This window comes from Glycine max, chromosome 13 (genome assembly GCF_000004515.6).
Source record: "Glycine max cultivar Williams 82 chromosome 13, Glycine_max_v4.0, whole genome shotgun sequence".
NCBI classification, from domain to species: Eukaryota; Viridiplantae; Streptophyta; class Magnoliopsida; order Fabales; family Fabaceae; genus Glycine; species Glycine max.
In genome coordinates, this window is record NC_038249.2 from 33,286,772 (window position 1) to 33,311,543 (window position 24,772).

The following is a 24,772-nucleotide window of genomic DNA, read 5'->3' on the forward strand; positions in this document are numbered from 1 at the left end:
AACTGTCTTCTTCTTTAGTTTTATTTTTATTTATTTACTATGTTGCTTCTTCTTTTAAGTGTTTTTATAGGCAATAATTTTTCTCTTATCTCATTCATATGCTATAAGTTTTTTTAATTACTTTTTTTTATTAGCTTTATGCCTTTAGGAAACAAAAGTTATGAGAGTATATAATTTTCTAATATTTCATGGAGGTAAAAAGATGTATGTGTTGTGTTGACAAAGAGAAAAACGAGATACACAAAATAAAAAAAAAACATTTTATATTTTATGAAATTTTTAACTATTTTCTTCTTCTGATTTTTTTTTTTACTTTATTGTTTCTTCTTAAGTATTCTTAAGTATTTTTATAGGCAAAGAGAAAAAATCTAATGATTTTTTTTAATCTCATTCATATTATAACAATAGATAAATAGAATATTTCTTTTGTTAACTATTTTTTGGTTACTATATTTTTAAGACAATTATTTGGTTACTATATTTTTAAGACAATTATGCTCTTAATTATTAAAAAAAATTACACAAGAAAGTTTCACAATTGTTTTTAAATTATAATTAAATGTTCACTCTCGTAGAAATGCGGACACATACCCAATAAAATCTGTGTTTCCGCTAGTAATTATAAATAACATTTGGTGAAATAAACATTCACTAAAATATATGAATTAGGTTTGTGGGTCTTTATCAATTAATTATATATTACTTGTCCATTTTTATTCCGTACGAGACTTTATATTTACATTTTTACTCTAATGACATGTTTGGCCAGGGTTTAGGAGCTGCAGCATTGACTGGGGTAAAGCAACAGTGCTAGTAGGAAGGAGAAGAAGATGATTAACTTCATCCATCAAATTGATGATTGAAAATTCCAGATTTCTTTGCTGCTTTTGGAAAGACGCAAATAACGGGTTAATTAATTGTCATTGTAATGATTGTTTGCTGTGTGGATGTTGTAATGGAACATAGTGCATTTATAGAGGCCATTGCAAAGTGAATGATAGGTTGTTAGATTAGAAGGTGTAGTCAAGAAAATAACCTATAGTACTTGGAGACTAAGGTGGTATATCAAGGCAGATAAGGTGACTCAAAGGGATTTTGGCTGTTCTTTCCGCTCTCTTTGGAAATACAGAATGGATGAGAGCACGGTTGTAAGAAGATGAATGGTGTAGCAGACAATCAATCATACATATAAAGATAACCTCCATTTTCAGTCAGGAATGACATGTCTAATCACTACAGTGATCCAAAAAATAATCCCGTTGTAATTAAAATCTCTCTAGAGCAATTTTCTGCTTTTTTAGGGTTAACCACATTTCTATCTTGATTTTCTGTACTTTCCTACACTCCAATATTTTCCATTTGCATCAAGAAAAAGGTGGTATCAGTAAATCCGTCTTAAAAATACTGTTTCTGTATTTTGGCGTGCCTTTGAAGTATCTGATTATGCCTCCTTTTCTAAGCTTCTTGAATCATTGAACTTATCAGCGAGTTAATTAACTTCGTTGTTGTAGATATTGCAAAATTTACCTGGGTGATGTTAAAGAAGCTTTTTGAGATATAAAGGAATTGTAATTTATAAAGAGAAAGAGAATAATTATCTGGGTGATGGTGCAGAGGTGTGGGGGTGATGTTAAGAAGAAGAAAAATGGAAAATATATATCTTAATAATTTTAGGTTAATTTTTTAAAAAATCACTGAAAAAGTAACTTATAAGTTATGCAACTAATAGTTTGATTCTTCTTGCACCATTCCTAGTATATCAAACAAAATTATATTATACAAATAGAAATCAAACTTTTAAGGTATAAAAAAATATATTGTATTTAGGTTAATTGTCAGCATTCAAAGTTAGCAAGTCGACTTGAAAAATTAATCCTAATTCCTACTTCCTACGTATATTTTGTTGAGTAAATCTATTCAAAATTTCAGACCTAAATAAGATTAAAATATAAAAGGTAATTACTATAACTTGTAAGAGTATTAGCAGAAATTAACAATTAGCTAGACAAATAATAACTTATCTCCTTTAGTATTTTGAAATAAAAGAACATAAAATAAACCAAATAAAAATCATACTGTCTAGCTCCAAAAAACAGCTTTCGGGTCCAGTGATTGTAGATGCTCTGCCTCACCCACAACAATACCCAGTTCACTATAATCGGTAGATGCATTTACCCCAAAGGAGTGCAGGGCGGAAACAAAAGAGAGAAATAAAATACGCCATAAACTAGCCAAAGAAACAGCGTTATTCATACAAGTACTGAAATTTAAAACGTAAAATAACTTTGTTTAATTATAAGTGAATTTATACATAAATTAACTTAACACATAATCATATCAGCAAATATAATTACATAACATTTATGATTTTGAAGAAAATTGATATGCTAAAATAAATGAGTACTTTAATCAGTAACATTTAATGCGAATTTACTTTATAATAAAATCTTATTAAATATGTGTATAAATTATCTGATAACGTATATAGTAGTATAAAAATTAAGGAAACATAAAAGGAGGAAAAACAAAAAAATCAAACTGTGCAGACACAAACATAAAATTATCTGATGTGCATAGTTCTAAAAATATAGAAGCCCAATTCAGTTTGGGCTTGTCGCTTGCTTTCGGCCACCCACGTAACATGTTTTCCAAGACCAACCGAGTTCCACTGAGTTCACCCGTCAAATTCACCAATTGGACCGACGGATTTAGTGGGCCGCGGGTTTATGCCCACCCCCGCCACTTATGATTATTTATCAACTGAATTTTCCAACAATGCACTAAAGTATTATATTAGTTAGAGAATATTTCATATGTTTATTTGAAGATATTAAATATTATTGTATATAATAAATATTTACTGTTTTAGTGTGTATCGATGATTAACTTATGTCAATTTTTATTAAAATCTCTTTCTTTTAACCATTTATTTTTATTCATATCTGAAGATTTTATTTAAAAAATTTGAGTTTAATAACAATGAAACTAATAGTATATATAATATTTTTATTTTTTTATCACCATGAATATTGATATGCAATTCACTAATACTTACCTTGTTTGGTTGATGACTTGATGCACAATCAAGTTCACATGAAACAGATGAAAGAAGTACCTTGTTTTTTCCTCTCCCTAAGTAGATTCGAAAAAGAATATGCTGTTAAGCATATACAGTCTAGATCTAGAGAGTGCTTCTGATCGAGATGCAGCATGTTTAGCATTCACCATCATATATAATATCAAGATCCGTTTTCCGAAAATTATTTCATATTCCATGCACAAGCAGTTCAATTGAGCAAAGATGTAAATGTGAAATGAAAAGAATAGAAGACACATAATAGATTCACAAAGAAAACGAATCACAGAGCCTTAATCCTTAATCTAATGTAAAACTGTCTTAAAATATAAAATGTCCTTGCAAATTTTCCATCTTATAATCAGCCAAAACTCTTGAGCGCGCACGATATTATGCTTTAGTTTATTCCAACTAATTTAAGCTTTTCTTTGTTTGGCAATGGTGTAGCAGGCTTCAGAGATTTTGTGTATCGGGCATAATAATCTTGACAATAGGATAGCACTGAGTGCAAAACGTTAATCCATCGCTTATGGTCAAGTGTAAGATGCACAGCCAATACGACACCACCAAGTCCAGTAATGAAATAAAGGATCCAATTGGATAAGAATTCAAAGATCAATATGGAACCGGAAACAATAGCAGTAAACATGATTGCAAGAGACGCCAAAAAGTGTTATATTCCCAAATACCAACTTTGTTTGCCGCAAGTGGACAGAATCATCTTTTGGTTCCCAACTTGAAGGAAGAATAGCTGAAGCATAGAAGAACATAGATGAAGCACAAAAGCATGTTCCAAATGCAATTGATAGGAAAAATAACGTATACCATGTCTTCTTCGGAAAAATAGGAGTTTGCTTGTGTACCATCAATGTCATTAACGGAAATGGTCATGCCTGCGGTGATCCCTAGGCTGATAACAAGAGTTGCTACCACTACTAAAGTATTTGCCGCATCTTTTACTTCAGATACTGCTTCTTTGTGCAACTCTTTGTGTGACTGAGAATAATTCTTTAGGAGTCAAACCCTTTTTGTTTTTCATCCTTTTCATTACAGGTGGAACCATTTTCTCCACGGCCTGTTTGGTTAAAATTAAGTGAAAACTAAATTATAATGAATAGCTTAAGATCTCGAAGTAGTGAAGTAATTGTATAAAGAGTAATGATGTATTTTAATATATTTATACTATATAAAAAAAAAGGAGAGAGATCTTGTTATGTACCGATATCTACTTTTTTTACCATAAAAATTAAAAATGCACAGGGACGTGTAAAATAGAAAAACAACAAAGAAAAAACATTATTCTTATAGAAAAATGCTAATCGTGTAGACATATATACCTGAAACCATCTCTCCTCACTATGCATTAGAACATGGTCTGTTGACAATCCGAATCTTTCTTCAGGTCGTGCCGGCATTCCAGCTAAGTGAAGAATATTGTTACCCTCAAAATCAATCAATTGTATCATCACTTTCTTTGAATCCCCCTTGTTTAATATTAGTCGGTATACACTTTCTTGTCGATACAGCATAGCAATGTGAAGTAAGCTTCTTTGCTCTTTGCAATCCACTTCAAATAGCAAATCTGGATGGTCCTTCAAAAGAAACTCTAATATCATTATGTTTCCTGATTTTGCTGCATCGAACATTGCTGTTGACAACTGTACATAGCTGAGACACTCTTTCTCGTTGTCCATTGCATTAAACAACAAACTTGCAATTTCTTGATGACCAGTAGTTTCCTTGCACAAGGCTACCATTGAGTTGAAATAATATTTAGTCATGTACACATACAAGTATTTAGTTAAATAAAGTAATTAATACACACATTTTGATAGTTCTACATCAACTACAAATTCTACAACTAATCTGAAGATTTCAAAAGATGTATGGTCCAGTTGACTATTCTTATTTGAAGTCGTTTAAGTTATCACGAGAACTCACAAAATTGAGCAAGCATTTGCAAAGGTGTCAATCCCTCTTCGTTTTCTATGGTAACCAATTTAGGATAGCGATCCAACAATTTGGATGTCACGGCTGTCATGCCCAGAATCAAATGAAGAGCATGCATAAATCATTAGGCAAGAGAAAAATTATTGTTAAATATATATGCAAAAGAAATGTGCTTCAGCTACATATGCTGTTAGCTTTTGTTAAGAAACACAGTGACATTGCAGTGGGGTAACTAGCTAGAATGTTTAATTTTAAGCAATGCTGTTTAACTTTTTTTTTTCCATTAGAACATATGTTATGGCGTTACTTATATAAACATTATTGTTTATCAAATTTATACCATAAATAAAATATTTTTCAAGTATTATATGATCTACAAAATTAAGTTAATCACTCATTTTAACAATTTAACATTAAAGTTAATTTCATGTAAAAATATTTAAATTTATGTAAAATTATAAAATTTACAAAATTATGATAAGTAATTTATTTAAATAATTATGCATTATAGATGCTCTTAGTCATCAAATTTAGTGATAAAATTATCACTAATTCTAGGGTCACAAAAACTTTAGTGGAGTTTTAAAAAAAAATATTATATGTAAAAATTTTAACAAAATTAAGAAATGCATGTCGATCAGCTTACGGTAAATATTGTTGTCGATGGTCAAGAAAAATAGCTTCACCATGTCTTCGAAGGGTATACTGTTGTGTAGGTCCTCTTGAGTCTTTTGAAATAAGAATTCTGTCATTGGAATGTGACCAGCAGAAGACGCTAATTGAATTGGCAGCATATCTTTTTGGCCTCTAATCCATAGCAACCTCGGACTCTTGCCTAACAGAATTTCAGCAATTTTCACATTTCCTGTTATTGCAGTCAAACAAAAGTCTGTGTTGCCATCTGCCATGCAAATTTCCAAATCTTGAAAGTCCATACGATCCACCAACTTTTCTACAAAACTAGTATTTCTCATGCTAACTGCAACATGAAAGGCTGTAATTCCACGAGCGGACAATGATATTCGCCACCAATGAGGATGAGTTTTGAAATAGGATGAAGCCTCATCACTCCAATTTTCTGAAGCTGCTGCTATGTATATTTGTCTTTTATATGTTTCTGCATCTCATGCATTTCATACAAACAAATTTCTTTGACATGTTTGACTTATATGGATAACATTAATTCATGAGAATTAAAAATATATTTTCATTTCTATAAAATAAAAAATATTTATTTTTCATCCCAGTAAAACTTTTATATGTTTTTAATACTCTTAAAATTAAAATATATCATCATTTGACCTGAAAGTAGGTTGAGTTATCATAACCTAGTTCTAAACTAAAAGATGATATATTTTAATTTTAAGAGAAATAAAAAACACTAAAAATTATACAAGGATAAAAAATAAAATTTCTAATTAATTTTATAAGAATTAAAAACTATATTTAAGCTAAAAGAAATTTATCTTATTGATGATTGATAAGCGATTGCATACTCTAACATTACAAAATAGTAAAACCTAATTCAATCTATCAATTGAGAAAAAAGTTACAGACTATTCTATTCGAATGAGTGGAAAAATAATCCTATTCTTTAGGGAAGAACTGTCGGATTAAGGCATGATTTTTGTTCACCTGCAAAAGACCTTAGGGAGACCTAAAGCTGGTTAAGAACTCTAAAAACCCTAGTGACCTCTCTTTTAAGAACTCTAAAAACCCTAGTGACCTCTCTTATGCGTGAGCTAGTGTGACATAAGGGATTCACGCAGGATCTCTGACCCACGTATTTTGAGGATTTTTCAATTGAACATCTACAACCCCTTAAGAACTAAGCATGAAAAGAATGAGCGCTTGTTATTCTTTATTGGTCTATTCAGACGATACATAATCTCTCAAGGAGGGGGTACTCTAGTTTGTTGCTTGTGGTGTTTACTTTTGGCTGTTATCGCGGGTGTTTTGCAGGTTGAGGGGCTTTCATGTTTAGTAAGTTGGTACACTTGTGAGTGGATTGATGTTGGGTTTCTTATGTAAATTTTCATTAGTTTGCTAATTCGCTCAGAACTTGTGACAAATTACAAACTGCATATAATAATAATTCTTTTTGCTGTGAGAAAATAAAAAAGATCTCAAGCCTTGAACCTAAAAGATGTGAAGAAAATTGTAGTTTAAAGGGACATTAAGCCAACCTAATCTTGAAGCAGAAGACATGCATCTTAATGTATAGCCTCTCTTTTACTCTTCCTCTTAGTTTTTAACTTTATCTTAAAAGTAACTTATAAGTTATGCAACTAATATTTGAATTCGATTGTTCTTGCACCACTTCTAGTCTGTCAAACAAACATGTATTATACTAATAGATCGAAATTAAACTTTATAAAAATATATTGTACCTATTTAAGTTAATTGTTAAAATTCAAAGTTATTTTGTCGATTTGAAAAGTTAATGTGCTACATATATTTGTTGAGTAGTAAATCTGTTCAAAGTTTCAGACCTAAATAACATTAAAATATAAAAGATAATTACTATAACTCGTAATAAGAGGATCAAATTAGCTAGATAAATTAAAACCTAAAATGTTCTTGTCTCCTTTTGCATTTTTTCTTTCTTTTTGACGATATATCTCAATTAAATTGTCCAAATGGTGTCATTAAAAATTAAAAAATTTTCAAAAACAAGAACAGAAAATGAACCAATTAAAAATCATACTGTCTAGCTCCGGAAAACTTCCCGGTGATGGTCGATGTTTGCTTCACTCACGACAATAACCAGGTGAGTACCATCTGTAGATGCATTTTCCAAAGTCCAAAGGGTATGTTTATATCAGAAAGATAACAGCAAAGTGCAATGTTATTCATACAACTACTGAAATTTAAAAATTAAATACTTTGTTTATGATTGAATTCATACATAATACAAACGAAAGTATAAAATTAGAAAAGTGCAGGCATGCATGGAATGTACAAAACTAGATTACAAAATATTAACAATGCCATTAATAATTTAGTATTAAACATACTCTCAAGCTTGAATCCGTCGCTATCAGTTAAGCCTATGATTGGAATTTCGTCCATTGGAGGTTCAACGTACGTTCAGAGAAAAATTAATCTTCAGTGTCTTTTGAGTTGAACGTAATTAAGTTCAAATGTGTTGGAGCGTTTGTCCACCATTCATCGATCGGCACAAAAATGAAAGAAAAAAGGTAGGAAGAAGGCTTATATATATATATATACAACTGCCACAACAATGAAGGTGATCAGAGCCACCTCAACATGGTGCTTTTTTTGGCTTGAGGTTTAATTTATTACAAAATTAAAGCTCCTGCATGTTGACTTTTTGAGATTGGAGAAGCTACTACCAAAGCACTTGGGATTGTCACATGACCCATACGTACCCGAGCCACCTATTCAGCCACACTGTTCTGTTACACGTCTTAACATCCTTGCATCTTTGAATTAATTTAACTTAACGTGCCAAAGACAACTAATTAAACAAACATTATTAATACTTTAACAATAAATTAAAGGTTGATGTGTGCTTTAAAATTTCAATGGCTTTACCAAACGTGTTTCAAACAATCAATAGATAAATGGCTTTAATAGTGAAGACAGTAGACACATACCACGTGATTGACCTTTATTTTTATTCTTATATTTTAATTTTTATTCTTTGCAAGTGATGTGACTAAATCGAATATTAATTTGAAAGTAGACAGTGGACAGGAAAGTAAAGAAGTCTGGTGTGAAGTGTGAACAAGCATTACTACACATCTTTTTATTTTTAACATTATTTTTTCTTAATATTTATTAAAAATATTGTTTAAAAAATTTAATAATATTAAAAAACACTGTCAAATATTATTAATATATTTCCATGATATTTTATCAAATTTTAAACATAATTCATATTAAAAATCTTTAACGACATAAGTTACACATAATATTTAATAAAATATCTCACATACATATTTGTAAGATTTATTCATATTTGACAGTATTTTTTAAATATTATTAAAAAATTTAAGCAATATTTTTAATGAAGATTAAGAGAAAAATGTTATTAAAGATTACACAAGGATCTCGATATCATATGCAGTTTAATTTTCAAATTGCACGAATCTTTGCCCTTATATAAAATATAAAATTCGTTTTATTAAAAAAATTATGAATAATTAGATATAATAAAAGAAAGTCATCGGATCAAACTGCACCGGGTGCAGTTTATTTCTAAACTGCAAACACTCCATATCCTGTGAAGGTAGAGGATTCAGATCCATTGCAGTTCTATTTTTAAAATTTATAAATCCAAGTTTAAATCACAACCACTTATCCAGTATTTTAATGTATTGAATATTTTCACTTCTTTATATTTTCTCTTACGTTTGAAGTTCCTAAAAGCCCACTTAATTTTGCTGCTTGCTTCAGGGAAAGGATTATCAGTTATCAGGGATTTATTTAGGACGAAAACCATGTATTTGCTCGCCTTTAATCTGAAATGCCACTTTTCTCTAATCTCTTAAGCTGTTGAATTTAATAGAGGGAAAATGATTGTCAGGAACTAGTTTGAGGCCAAAGTTCTTTATATCATTTTTGTTTTGGATGATGAACTTTCTTCCATCAGGTTAATTCATCAACACTAACCTTGACTGATTGCTGCAATATCAAGTACACTTGAAACAGAAACGAGCCACCTTCTTTTCCTCTCTCCAAGTAGATTCAGAAAAAAAAAACGCTGCTACTGATATACTATTCACCATTTCAGGAGGCATATTATATATTATATCAAGTTTTGTTTACTGAGAAAATTTTCAATTTGCATACACAAGCAGTTCAATTGAGGAAAGATGTAAATGGTAAAATTAAGTACAAAAGGAATATAATCGATTCAAAAAGAAAACGAATCACACCACACAATCCAATGTAAAACTGTCTCAACATATAAGAAATGTTATTAATTCTTGCAAACTTTCCATCTTGAAAATTAAAACAGCCAGAACTCTCAAGCACAATCTTGTATAAAAGTTTATTCCAACTAATATAATTTAAGCTTTTTTTTTCTTTACCAATGGGTGATAGGCTTCATAGATATTGCGGATTAATTTTGGCGATATCAATGTGATACAACCAAGTCCAGCAATGAAATAAAAGAGCCAATCGGATAAGAAGTCATAGATCAATATGGCACCGGAAACAATAGCAGTAAACATGAGTCCAAGAGAGGCAGAAAGTGCCATATTCCCAAACATCAACTTTCTTTGCCGCAAGAGAACACCCTCATATTTTGGTTCCCAACTTGAAGGAATTATAACTGAACCATAGAACATCATAGATGCAGCACATAAGTAGTTTCCAACTTCGATTGCTAGAAAATACAATGTATACCATGTCTTCTTCCGAAATATAGGAGTGAGTGTACTATCAACATCCTTAATAGGAATGCTCAAAGCTCCGGTGATACCTAAGGTGATAACAAGAGTTGCTACCACTATTAAAGTATTTGCCGCATCTTTCACTGCAGATACAGATTCTTTGTGCAACTCATTGTGTAACTGATAAAACACTTCTTTAGGAGTGAAACCCCTTTCGTTTTTCATTGTTTTCATTGCAGGTGGAACTATTTTCTCCACTTCCTGTTAGGTTAATTAAAAGTGAAAACTATAATATAATTAGGAAGATCGATGAAGAGGATAAGTAGTGAAGTAATTGTAAAAACAGCAATGATATTTTAATATATTTTATACTATAAAAAAAGGAGAGAGGCTGATCTCCGTCTTTTACCAAAAAAATGAATAAGTGGAAAAGAGAAAAGCATTATTTTTATAAGAAAATGCTAATTAAATAGATATTCATACCTGAAACCAATTCTCCTCTCTAGCCATTAGTACATGGTTTGGTAATCCAAATCTTTCTTCAGGTGCCAACTCTCCAGCAGCTAAGTGAAGAACATTGTTACCCTTAGAATCAACCAATTGTATCATCACATTCTTGGAATCCCCCTTGCTTAATATTAGTTGGTATACAGATTCTTGTCGATACAAAATAGCAATATGAAGCAAGCTTCTTTGCTCTCTGGAATCCACTTCAAATAGCAAATCTGGATGATATTTCAAAAGACATTCTAAAATCATAATGTTTCCTGATTTTGCTGCATCGAACACTACTTTTGACAATTGTTCAGAGTTGAGAGGCTCTTTCTCTTCTTCCATACCCTTAAACAACGAACTTACAATATCTCGACGTACAAGTGCTACAATAACAGTTGAAGATAATGTTCAAGCAATTCAATGGGCAATTCAACTTGATTTCCAGAATATTATTTAATTTCTGGCCAGATTGCAAAATAATTACAGACAGCTTCAACAAGTAGAGTGGTTCATCTTATATCAATGTTATATTTGCTAAATATAGAACACATTTTACATCTATTTCAAACTTTCAAGTTGTGAGGAGAAAAGCAAATCATGTTGTCCACACTCTTGTAAGGACATCAAGATTTCAAGTCCGTAAGCATGTCTTTAACCATGTTCCTACCTGTATTGTTTTTCCGATTATGAATGAAATATCATAACTTTATTTACGCTAAGAAAAACAATTGAAGATAACAAAAAAAGTTATGATCTTTTTGACTTTGCTATACCTCAGGGCTCCATCCTATAATAATCCAATAGATGGATTACTTGTGACAAGAGGAATTAATCTCATTATTTTCAGCTCAGATATATTTTGTTGACAAAAATAAATAAATATTGAGAGACTAAAAATAATAATTCCAAATTTTGAAAGAATAAAAATCAGAGAAAAATATTTTATAGTGATCAAAATTAAAAAATTTTGGTTTTACAAAAGACCAAAAACAATGATATCAAATTTTAAAGGAATGAAAAGTAAAAAAAATATTTTATAGTGGGTAACACAAAAAATCATTTATTTTATGTTGTAAAGAATAAAAATATATTTAAATATAATTAATTAACTTAATATATTTAAATTTTAAACCCTGTAAATGAGTTGCTCGCTTTAGAACTATATATGAATGATAAAAAAACAAAATTCACAAAACTATACAGTAGCATTTATGAACTAGAAAACCAAGTTTGCAAGGGTTACGAGAACTCACAACATCGAGCAAGCAGCATTTGCAAAGGTGTCAATCCCTCTTCGTTTTCTGTAGTAACCAATTTTGGATAGCGATCCATCAATTTTGATGTCACAGTTGCAATGCCCAGAATCAAATGAAGAAGAGCATGCATGCATATATATAAATCATTAGGCAAGAGAAAAATGGAAGAATGATAAACTATAGTTAAATATGCCAAGGAAATGTGCTTCAGCCACAAGCGGTTAGCTTTAGTATTCATGCAAAAGAAATTAGAAATTAATGTGGATAAGCTTACTGTGAATGTTGTTGGTGATGGTCAAGAAAAATAGGTTAACGATGTCATGGAAGGGTATATTGTTGTGTAGGTCATCTTGAGCTTCAAATAAAAGTTCCGTCATTGGAATGTGCCCTGCAGAAGATGATAATTGAATTGGTAGCATATCTTTGTGGTCTCTAATCCAAAGCAACCCCGGATTCTTGCCCAACAGAATTTTAGCACATTTCACATTTCCTGTTATCGCAGCCAAACAAAAGGCTGTGTTCCCATCTGCCATGCGAATTTCCAAATCTTGCATGTTCATACGATCCACACGATCCACCAACTTTTCCACAAAACTAGTTTTTCTCATGCTAACTGCAACGTGTAGAGCTGTAACTCCACGAGAAGTCAATGGAATTCGCCACCAATGAGGATGAATTTTGAAATAGGATAAAGCCTCACTCCAATTTCCTGAACTTGCTGCTATATATATTTGCCTTTTATGCGTTCCTGCATCTCATAAAAGTACGGTTGCATGCTTTGACATTACGAAACAGTAAAACCTAATTCAATCTTTTAATTGAGCAAAAGTTACGGATTATTCTTTTTCAATGGTTCTTCAGGATATAAATCTGGATGAATTTATACAAACCTTCAGTGCTATTAGTAAAAAAAGAATCATATACAATCTTCTTTCAGGAAAAACAGCAGGATTTATGCATGAATTCATATACACTAGCGTGGTCTCGTGGATAATAATTTTATTACATGTACTCTTATTCTATTGATTACTTATATATTTGTACCCAGGTTCATTTACTCACCATACCCAAAAAGAAAATCATATTACTCACATTTACGTTATATATTTGTTGGACAAACTTGTAAAATATTAATATTACTATATGATGAAAACCAATAAAAAAAAAAGGCATTAGTAAAATATGTAACCTAAAATAAGAAAATGTTTTATTAATAAATATTTTTTTTAAAATGATCAATTTTAAATTACAAAAAAATCAATATTTTTGTCAATAGTTTACATTTTCTTTCATCTAAAGAAAGGAACGTGACTACTTAAAATTTCGCATTGTTTATTTACGAAATAAATTAAGCTCAAGCCTGTGCTGTTAAACAAATTATTTTACAAAAGTAGCTTTAAACGTTTTTAATAGAAAAAATTCTGAACTATTTTAGAATGGGTTTATTAATTTCATATATATACAAAATAAACAATATAATATTTCTATACATACTTTAATGATATAATTTATGTGTTTGTTTTATGCTTAAATATAATATTTTTTTTATATGTGAATTAGGTCTAATATTAAAGCCTTAATCTGTTTGCGTAACTAAAATTCTTCATAAAAAATATTTATTTTTAAATAGGTTTTTAAGCTAAATGAAGTTTTTATGTTTAGACAAAAAACCAAGATTACCTTTAAAAGGCACAATATTTTGCAAAAACAGAAAACTTGCATATATACAAGATTAATAAAAAAAAATTATGATTCTTTTTATCTCCCTTTTTTTTTAGGTTTAAGTAATTAAGTAAGTACATCATGTACCAATAATATATACATATTCATTTTATATATAATGGTTTTAAGAGGACGCAAAATACATCATGCCCAACTCCTCTACCAAAAAAAAAAACTTAGTCCTGTTGTCACTAAAAATTAAACAATTTTCAAATATACGAACATAAAATAAATCAAATAAAAATCATACTGTCTAGCTCCAAAAAAGAACTTTCGGGTTCCAGTGACTGTAGATGCTCAGCTTCAGCCACAACAATACCCAGTTCGCTACAATCTGCAGATGCATTACCAAAGGATATGTATAGATCAGTGCAGGGCAGGAAACAAAAAACAGAGAGAAATAAAATAAAAGAGCCCTAAACTAAAGAAATCAACAGCAAAAAAATAGTAGCAAAGTGCAATGTTATTCATACAGCAAGTACTGCAAATTAAAGCGTAAATACTTTTGTTTATGATTGAATTTATACATAAATTAACACATTTTATACAATTTCACATATAATATTCACATTTAATATATAGTAAACGTACTCTCATGCTTGGGAATGTCATCTACAGCTGGCAAGGTAACTGCACCTGAGTCTGACATAACTCACTCCTGTGCTTTCCTTCTTCTCTTTATGGTGAGAAATTCCTCAATTGCTGGATATGATGATTTATCAAGTGAATTTTCCACTAATTTAAAGCAAAACTAGTAGGTAAAGGAAAAGGGACAAGACAAGCAATATTCCTTAAGGTGAGAAAAGAAAAAGAAGAAAAGAGATTCGATATCATAAACAATGCACTCAAAGTATTAGATAAAGAATATTTAAAATTATAGTTATTTAAAATATATGAAATATTATTATATGTTTTTAATATAATAAATATTTACTCTTATATGATAAATTAGAATACTAAATTTGAAAAATAAATTATATCCCTTCAATTAAATATTATCAATATTTTCTTTTTTTCTCTTTCTTTAATGCATCACACATTATTTTGTAACTAGTAAAAGAAATCTCATTCATCTCACATTTACAAGAAAATAATTTATCAGTGACAAAAATACAATTTTTCTCTCACTAATATTAACGTCAGTAAAATAAGTAACTCGTTATATAATAAGCGCTAGAGATATACTCTTAGTTTATGTAACAAAAAAAATCCAATCTAGTGAGTGAACAAACTCAACCCTTAATTTGTTGTATTGACAAGTAGTTTGAATTGATGAATTGAATAATGTAATTCAACCGATCTCATTTTGGCAAGTCAAACAAGTGTATTTTGAGTTGAACTCACTTTATCATCTCTATCTCAAACTATCTCTTCTATTTTTTATATCTTTGATCTACTTAATTACATCTCTTTCATATTACTTTTTATTTATTTATTTATAACATTTCAAAAAAAATTAAAAGAATCTATTAACAATTAAAAATAATCTTATATCATAATTTAAGTTATTCATCATCTACCTAAACTTATAATCTGTATATTTAAGAATATTTATTTATGATAAAAAAATGATTATAATATCATTGATATATTTAAAATATTTAGATATTAATAAGTTTTAATTTTATAAAAATAAACAGTTTTCTTGTGTTATATACAGAATAAAACACCAATTGTTTTATTAAACACCCTTTGCTTTTATTCCTTTAATAACCTTGAAAAGCACTTGCTAGCTTATCAATGACGGAACAAGAAGGAGCAAGAAAGGTTCAACCATACGAAGCGGTGGAAGATTATTTGGAAAGATGCAGAAGATTATTTGGAAGAAGATTGTTTTCATTATTGTAACACATAAGTAACCTGATAATCAACAAATTCTCTCAAGTGTACTCCTCAGTTTACAGGAACTCGATCCATATTTACTGCATTAGGAGTACCGCGACAAGTGATTCAGCATTAGAGGTCCAATGGGAGACACTGGTCACAAACCAATAGTGACTAAAAATTGTAAACCGAATCTCAATTAAAATTTCCATCAAATTTATGCTACGAAGGAAACATATACAATATCTTATCACTAAAATGGAGTTTACTAGTTTAATTACTTTCCTACATTTTCTTCATCTGATATATAACTACATGCTTTTATTTAATTAAATGAAAAAAAAAAAAGGCTTGACCCTGTAAAATTGGACCCTATAACACGTCAGGAAAAAGCCTAAATAGAGGCATTACAAATTGCTATTGAATGAACCCACGACATACCCAAAACTACCTTGGAGATTTTGTAGACAGACATTTCCCACATGAGACAAGATTCAGCAGTGCACGTGGCTTTCGGCTTCGAATTTTCAAGCGTGACAGCTGCCAATGCAATCAAATACATGCAACATCAATAATGTCCTCATATATAATAACACAATAAAATTCAATTGCCAAAGTAACATCATATTTAACGTTAAGAACTTTTAAGATTTTCATCCGTAAACCATGAAAGTAATGGATATCAGAATATGTCATCACTGCAACATTACCAAGTTAATAGACTCATAGTATGTAAAAATAAACATGCACTTGCACCCCACATACACCCAATCAAATCTTTTATTCATGGCAAAGATAAAGAAATATATATATATATATATATATATATATATATATATATATAAAGAGAGAGAGAGAGAGAGAGAGAGAGAGAGAAGGGGCCTAAAGGCTGAGCAGAATCACAACAGGTTCCAGAAATGGATGCACGCATATCATCCCAATAATGGAAAAGTTACACTAGCTTGCTTAAAGGACATTGCTATATCAGGCTACACAACACAATACATGCCTTTATGAATAGTTTAAAAGGTCAATAAGAAGATTGTCTAAAAACCAATTTAGCTAGTGTTCTGAAAGCTGGAAAGTTAAAGTTAGAAAGAGACCCCAGATATCTCCAAATGAAAAAGAAAAGAATTAGATTAACAAGGACGCCCCTTCTAGATGTAATGATCAGGGCAAAAAAGCACAGTTCCAATTTCCACAAGATATTTCTAGTATCAAAATACTTTAATGCAGCATAACATTAATATAGTGCATTCATTTCGTGTAAGAAAATTACAATAAGAATAAAAAAACAAAGAATTATGGTTCAAAAGTTTAAATATTGAGAAGTGGTCACAATAAAATGAATTACCTTTCGCCGGGTTACTCTTGATGCTTTCCAGCATATCAAGCTCCTTGATCTTGGTTCCAGTCTCCTAAGAGGAGTAAATGATTTTCCAATTAATAAGCAGTTATTATAAGTTATAACATAGACATTACCGTATTACTGAAAAAAGATAACATCCAAACTCCAAAGCTTAATCTCTATCCCATACTAACTCATAACTGAAAAGGAAGGTTAATCTTAACCTAGAACATAATTCTAGAAAACTACTATTCAATAATTATTCGATTATGCATGCATGCAATACCTAGATTGTGCACTACTACACTTCTGCATAATTTCATTCTGACATAAAAAACATAATATTTTTAAAAAAAATTCTAACTCAGTTACCAAATGTGAAATAAAGTTATCCTGTTGTCCAGCATAACACTACCAATACAGTAATGCATCGGTTAATTGAAATTTGGAGTGATATGTTTATTTCTGATTCCCATCCCCCCACTATCCATACATTGCAAATTATGAGCCACACCTCTTAGTACATAGACTATATGTTAAAAGAAAAAAGGATGGAGTAGCAACATACAGATTCTCTTGTTCAAGCTTCTCAGCAATAGAAACCGCTTTACGTTTTGACCACCCACTTCTCTGACCTTCTGCCTGTTGGATCACATGAGCAAGAGATACTTTGCTTCTTACAAGACTCCGACTTTGACCTTGCTCCATAAGCTTTCTTTCGTCTAAATGCGACTTAACAATTGGCATTTTTTGGGAAGCTGATGATTGTCCTATACTTGTACCTTCTAAACTTTTATAAGATGTTCCATGAGCATCAACCTGCTGCTCGCTATTCATGTGCTCCACTTGAGAAGCTGCTTCTTCTACAATTTCACCCCTTCTCTTTTCAACAGAATCAGTTACTGATGGATGAGCTAGAGTGCCAACACCATTAAAGTCTCTAATCTGGGACGAACTATCATTGGTAGCGGGCAATGTAAGAGGTTGTTGAACAGCCGAGGCTGCATCTTTATTTAACTCACATCTAATTTCTATTGTTATAGAAGATCCAAGGACGGATTCAAATGCTTGTAAGATATGACCTCTGAACTTCTCGGCAGTAGATTTGGTCAATTGAGAACTAAACATTAGCTGCACAGTTGGAGCTGTACAAAAAACCATCAAATATCATTAGATAAATGGCGAATGTTGACGAGTAAAGCAAATGTCAAATAAACACAGGAGCAACACTATCATAACAACCTTAAGCAGGACACAATGTCAACCGGTAAAATGGCAAAATAATGATTAAGGAGATACATCATCAGACATACACGAGAACAGTGTGAAATAAAAACACTCAAAATAGAAAGCTGATAGTTATTATTATAAGGTAGTATGTGCTGCAGACTAACCACTCTTAACTTTGATGAATTCTAAAAAATAAACAATGATGCCAGGACCAATTTTTCAATCCACTATAATAATAATAATAATAATAATAATAATAATAATAATAATAATAATACAAGGCCATCTGGTTGATCATACTATATTAAGTGTAATACAAGGCCCTAATTCTTCCTGACCCGAAATTCTTGGAAAACTTGAGCATGTTATATTAACACTGATAATGACACTACTAAAAGCTGAGTGTCACGGGATTGTTAACCATTTTAACTTTATGATAAACTCTAATAACAACATTAAGAATGCTACCATATCAGAATTTTCAGGCCTTTTGCATGATACTACAGCTAGTGCAATCAAATACAAGACAAATTTATCCCCTAGTTCTTCTAGATCTAAAATGTATCGAAAAATTATGAATATTATATTAACACAGAATGACATTTCTAAGAGGAAGATTTTAATCATATCAATACAAAATATAATTAATTGCATTGTTGAATAAGCATTGTGCGGATTTGACACTCACCTGCCCCAAAACTAACAGAGATCAGCTTGCCTTCTTTAAACAGAAACTCTTTCAGACCAGTAACTTGTATCCTCTCAAGTACCTCTAACCATATCTCTTCAATTTCTTTATGGTTTTTACCCAAAATCTGCCTCTCGCTCATCCTAATCTTATCAGTGGTTTGTGAATGAGCATGTTGAGGAGTAAAACCAGACACGCTATGTCGTTTTTTCTCAGAACCAAGACCCCTTGTCATACCATCTGCTGAGCTTCCAGCATGGAAATTTTCAATTCTAGCATCCATTGATAACCGTCTCCCTTTGTTAGGAATGTCAACAGGATTACCAGTCAGTCTAGCTGCTTCTCTTGCATCTGCATCTTTTAAAGCAAAGGGACTGTGGTTGAAACTATTATCAGATGAAGTTGGCAACACATATTGCTGGTCTGGAGCAAGCTGAAGTAAGGCAGCTGTCAACCATGTTAGCTTGTCATTGGACATCCTCAACTGCTTCTCAGCCTCAGATAAAGTTTTCAGAGCTTGGCGCAGCTTCTCCATGTCTTCTTTGGACACTGAAACAGAAATTAGTACCATCAATTTGTTAAAGGATAATAATGAAAAACATAATCATTAATATGAAACCAGAGTAAGACTCCAGTCTCCACAATTACAAAAATGTAAAGCCTTAAGTAATTAGCTATATAAAATATTTATAGACAGCCAATTCTGGAATAAAAAAGATATCTATGTGTATGTGTTTAAAGAATGATGAGGATTAAATTGATAACTTGGTATGCTATCCACAAAAATGGCATTATTTTACTCACATGGTTGTCTCCGGAAGAACTTCCTCCTTCGCCTTTCTTTTGTGAAATCATAGGTCCCAGCAAGTATATCAGTAATTACTGTAGCAAGTTGTGACATTAAAGCCAATGGCTCGACACCAGTTTCCATGATCACTCTCAAATTCTTCACAGTGTTAACTGTGTCTGCAGATAATGCCAAATCAAGCAGATCCACCAATTTCTCATCAGAGATTAGCCCTACCTGAAGAAATTATTTAACTTCAGAGCACTTCATGCATAATGAATTAACAATATTAACACCAGTTTACAATAGAAATAGAATCTAGTGTAAGAACTAAGAAGCAGTGACGACAAAGATACTAATAAATAAATAGCTTACCAATTCCTGAATAAGAGGAACGGATATTCTCTGCCCAAGCAAACTAAGTTGTTCAAGGGTCATCTCAGCATCTCTCAAAGATCCGTCTGACCTTGATGCAATGAGTTTCAGGGCATCCTTATCAATTTCTAGACCTTCTTTGGTTGCAATCCACTGCAGTGTATATATAATATCTGCATCCTTCAGCTTTGGGAAAAAGAATTTTTGACACCTGGATATTATTATATGAGGCAAGACATCAAGACTAGAACTGACAAGGATAAAAACCACACGTCTAGGTACTCGATCAATGACCTTCGATATAGCATTCCAACAATCTGTTGACAGAGTATCACAGTCATCAAAAATAAACACTCTGTAATGAGACGGAAGCTGGGAAAGAGTCATATTGTCAAGTAGGTCCATGATGCCCTCAAAGTCAAAATTACTAACTGGACCAACTTCCCTTATATTTCTACTCTTGCCCATATCATGTGCTACGCAATAATTGCAAAAACCACAAGGTTTTGGGTGTTCTGAAGAATTACAGTTCAGAGCTCTGGCAAATATGCGAGCACAGGAAGTTTTTCCAGTGCCATGGGGGCCATAAAACACATACAACAACCCAACTTTCCTTTTCATAACTGCATTGGAAAGAGCTTGTGCCACTAAATTCTGCCCAATCATATCTCTGAAGGTTTGAGGCATATACTTTTGTGTTAAACTTTGGTGTCTACTGTGACGATTCCCTCTCAACTTACGCTGATCACCAGATCTAGCTTCTGAAGCGAGGTCAGAATCAACATCATGCTTGAATAAATTATCACCAAAAAGACCTAGTTCCCCAGAGTAGTCATGATCCCAACAAGCATTTTCAGTGCTTGCATGAGATCCAGAAGCCTCAACTAGTAAAGGCAGTGCCTCTGCATCAGACTTCGTACATGAGCTTGAGCGCTCAGATGCCACAGGCATCTCAGAAATATTTCTTCCATTGGCAGTAAATGTCCCTTTCTTCAACCTTGAGTCAGATAAACCACAAGACAAACTTCTTCCAGCCAGGTCAAGGAATGTTTTACCTCTATGATGAATTCTGGACCAATTCCAAGGAATGCCACACCCATTTTTTGGAGCCCTGGTAACATTTTCATCTGCAAACTCATCAGCCTCCTCCAAGTGATATTTATGGTGGGCTAATGAGTTGGAAGCCACAGAGATTTCATTCTCAGCTCCAATATCTCTTGATGTTGTAGCAACCCGAGTTCTTCGCACGCTTCGAAACTTACGCCTTTTTCCCTTATTCATTCCACTGCCATGACTGCGCATCCGGGATTCTACCTCCTCAATAACTTTCTCCTGTCTAGGAAACCTTCCACGAAAATGAATGTTCGATGATGCTAAATCATCACTATCCAATGGAACATCATTCAGCTGCTCAGAAAGGGTCTTAACTTGGGCATCTCGAACATTCTTCCCCCTTTGTTTGCTCTTTCTAGCTTTAGACTCTGAGTGCCTTGAAATAACATCTTCAGCCAAGCTTTTGCCACCTTGATAGAGAGGCTCCTCTGGATTAACATCCAAAAAGTCAGGCCTATCATTCTTCCTACCAGATTCTTCTCTCCCAACTCTCCTTCCATCTCCCAATCCACTCCTGCTACTTCGTTCACTAGGTGCCGTTATCCCATCATTACCCCTACCAATCTCACCCGGAGCAACTCTTGATGAACCTATACTCACCAAGGGTGGTGAAGTTCCAGACAATCTTCTCCCTTCCTTCCTTCGCTCGGCACCTACAGACATCCTTCCCCCTTGAGACACGGCATCATTTTCAACTCTTTTGAAAAGCAAGTCAACTACAGAAGGCGAGTGCCATGATGGAGGACTTGCAGAAGGGTCTCTAAGAGACCGCGATCTCTGCAGCACAACTAGGTCCCTCATGATTGACCTATCAGCCAGTATGGGGCTGTTCTTGTGCATATGGTTCTTCAGGTGAATACAATTAGTCAAATGAATGTGGTTGCGTAGATGATCACTAATATCACCATTGGCATCTTTAAGTACCCTACTACGGACAGCCCTAGTCATGATCAGAACACCAACCCTTCTTCTAACAGCAGAATCTCTTCTAAATTAATGAAACAAATCAAAAAAATTCTCATTTTTTGTCTATAGCTGTGCCTAGCTTTCACTATTATGGCATCAAAAACAAAATGTAAAAAAAGCAAATGCTCAATCCTCTACACCCATTTAATCACCCCGGAAATGCCAAAATAAGGCTAGAATCCAAACTCACCAAAAAGGGAAAACAGCGACTCTCATGGTCAATTATCACATGAACAAAAAAAACCAACACTAAGACCCACCAAGATTCGACCCGGTAACAAAACTCCCTTCAGGAAGAATCTTCAACCACCCAAACCCCCCACCACACACTCAATAAACACAACCCAACATTCAATCAAACCCATAGAGGCAACCAAAGGACTCAAAGGAAGGAACTTTGCTGACCACACAATAGTGCTAGCTGCTAACCCAATAGCGTTAAACACCACAAGGCACAATTTTGAGACTAAGCATGCAAAAAGAAGAGAAGAAGAAAAGGCCCCATTAATCTCAAAGCTCAACTCAAGTGCAATCACTCACTCACTCACTCAAAGTACCAACAATCTTATCCCCGAGTGTGTGACAAAATGAGAGGAAGTTAATGAAGCAGAGGCTTAAAGAACGTGATGTAACATTTCTTCCAAAAGGGGGGAGCAAAAAGAAAGAGAGAAATGAAGAAAAAGTAGAAGGCAAACAGCTCAAACGCCTGAATCAGAAAAAAGGAAGGCGACCCGTTTGGATTATTAAGGCTCAGATCTCTCAGCAAGCTTCACGAGAGCGAGAAAACGATAGTCTCAACTCGAACCCATGAGTGGAAGAGAGAGAAATTGTGTTGTTGTGGGGTGAGACTTGAGAGTATGGGGGTGTTTGTAAGATCCGTTGTAGACAGACTCTCAGACACAATTCTGGGAACAGAGGACACACTGCCAATAAAGCGGTGTGTCCATTAGCTAAGCATGCAAATAGGATTATATATATTTTTTAAAATAAATGGGGTCGTTGAATATATTTGACTGCTTATTCATCTCAAAAAGAAAATAATAATTGGATTTTGAATTATGAGGCCGTCCCTTTGAAATTCCATCGTGTTGTTTGTTTGGAATTGAACAATCTTTCCAATGCTTTTTTTAAGAATAGACTTTATTTCTCTTTTATACTAATTTATTACAATACTTACATATAAAAAAATTATTATTAATATATAGTTTATACTAAATATATATTTGAAAATACATTGAATTTAATTTGAAAATCTACACCTGTCTAAATCAACCGATCATGCTCAGCCCTGATTTTATTTATGTTTGATGCTGCCTTAACTATTGCTACAAATTAGGTAAGTTTGGGAAGAGAAATTGATTTGAAATCATAACAGTACTTATTATACATCTGTGACCCAAAATAAAATGTCGTGTATTAAAAGGATTATTATTGATTTTCAATGCCCCTAGTTGTATGTCTTAACTCCCCATCCGAACAATGTACAGGAACCCAACATATCATAACATGAAATGTCTTTAGTTGTTTTCTTCTACTTGGCCAATCTCCATGCATCAATTATTGGTAGGTGGCTTCTCAACTCTGCACTTTGCATTAACTGCACTTGATCACTAGCCGAAACGAAAATATAGGTGAGCAATTGCGTATCGCAACGTCAATCTTTTTAATGGAATCATTTTAAATGTATTTATTTGTTATAAGATAATAGACAAAAAAAAATGTATATATATACACACACATATAAGTTTGCAAGAGATTATTTTAAAAAAACATAGTGGTACTCTCTTTTTGAATTTCGTTTGTCGAGAAACAAAAAAATTGTTTCCTTTTTTTTACTTTTTGATAAGAAAACTGTAGTATCTCCTTGTACCGTTATACGCATCGGATACTTTCCCTGCACATGTCATTCTGTCCCATTTCAACCCTTTAAGATAAAATATACATTGAATCATGGAAAGAGAGTTTTGTTTAGGTTCTTTAAGAATCTTTCTTTGATTTTGGGTTAACGGAAACACACAAGTTTATTAGGATTTAGGAAGATAAATTAATACATAATGTCTAAGGAATAACTTTCTACGGTCTCTTCTCTAAACAAAAACTTTCTACAGTCTCACGCAGTTGCTTGTGTGAACTGGATTTTAATATGAATAAACGCGAGATTAGAAGTAAATATCTTGAATGAACGTATATTAAATACATTATACCTATACTGATGTTCAAATAATCAACTTGTGATAATACAAAAATTACAATAGAAGGGAATTTGTTAATTTTGTTTGAGTTTTTTTTTATCAGTATTTGACTTCTGAGCTAAAGGTTATTTGAATAGCATTAAGAATTAAGAATATATATATATATATATATATATATATATATATATATATATATATATATATATATATTGAGAAGGCTTATCTTATATGGGAGTCAGAGGAAGCTAGTAAAAAAACTTTAAAAAATAAATTTAATTGAAATAAATTGATAGTATAAAAGAATTATATTCTCATTCAATCTATTATCACATAACTAAAAATTAGTATTAATTTCTATAATAATCACTTTAAAATTTATATTTA

At 32.1% G+C, this 24,772-nt stretch overlaps 3 protein-coding genes across 4 annotated transcripts; all 3 read right to left on the reverse strand.

Annotated features, from left to right (window-relative positions):
- Positions 1-3,684: 3,684 nt before the first annotated feature.
- LOC102666727 (uncharacterized) lies at positions 3,685-4,833 on the reverse strand. Its single transcript, XM_006595341.1, has 3 exons — positions 4,414-4,833; positions 3,940-4,072; positions 3,685-3,827 (listed from the first exon to the last, which is right to left on the reverse strand). The coding sequence occupies exons 1-3, from the start codon at positions 4,831-4,833 to the stop codon at positions 3,685-3,687; spliced, it is 696 nt and encodes a 231-aa protein (XP_006595404.1).
- A 5,111-nt stretch (positions 4,834-9,944) lies between these two features.
- Positions 9,945-14,570, reverse strand: LOC102666725 (uncharacterized). Of its 2 annotated transcripts, none has more exons than XM_041008309.1 (6): positions 14,457-14,570; positions 14,116-14,199; positions 12,418-12,891; positions 12,141-12,188; positions 10,876-11,117; positions 9,945-10,653 (listed from the first exon to the last, which is right to left on the reverse strand). In XM_041008309.1, the coding sequence occupies exons 1-6, from the start codon at positions 14,512-14,514 to the stop codon at positions 10,066-10,068; spliced, it is 1,494 nt and encodes a 497-aa protein (XP_040864243.1). In that variant the 5' UTR covers positions 14,515-14,570; the 3' UTR covers positions 9,945-10,065. The 2 variants fall into 2 exon arrangements, with proteins under 2 accessions (XP_040864243.1, XP_014621265.1); XM_014765779.2 differs by having other exon boundaries at positions 10,876-11,270.
- Positions 14,571-15,860: 1,290 nt separating this feature from the next.
- LOC100809005 (protein STICHEL-like 3) lies at positions 15,861-23,138 on the reverse strand. The gene is made up of 6 exons (XM_006594473.4): positions 20,118-23,138; positions 19,760-19,979; positions 18,956-19,504; positions 17,606-18,182; positions 17,044-17,107; positions 15,861-16,229 (listed from the first exon to the last, which is right to left on the reverse strand). The coding sequence occupies exons 1-6, from the start codon at positions 22,176-22,178 to the stop codon at positions 16,137-16,139; spliced, it is 3,564 nt and encodes a 1,187-aa protein (XP_006594536.1). The 5' UTR covers positions 22,179-23,138; the 3' UTR covers positions 15,861-16,136.
- Positions 23,139-24,772: the final 1,634 nt, after the last annotated feature.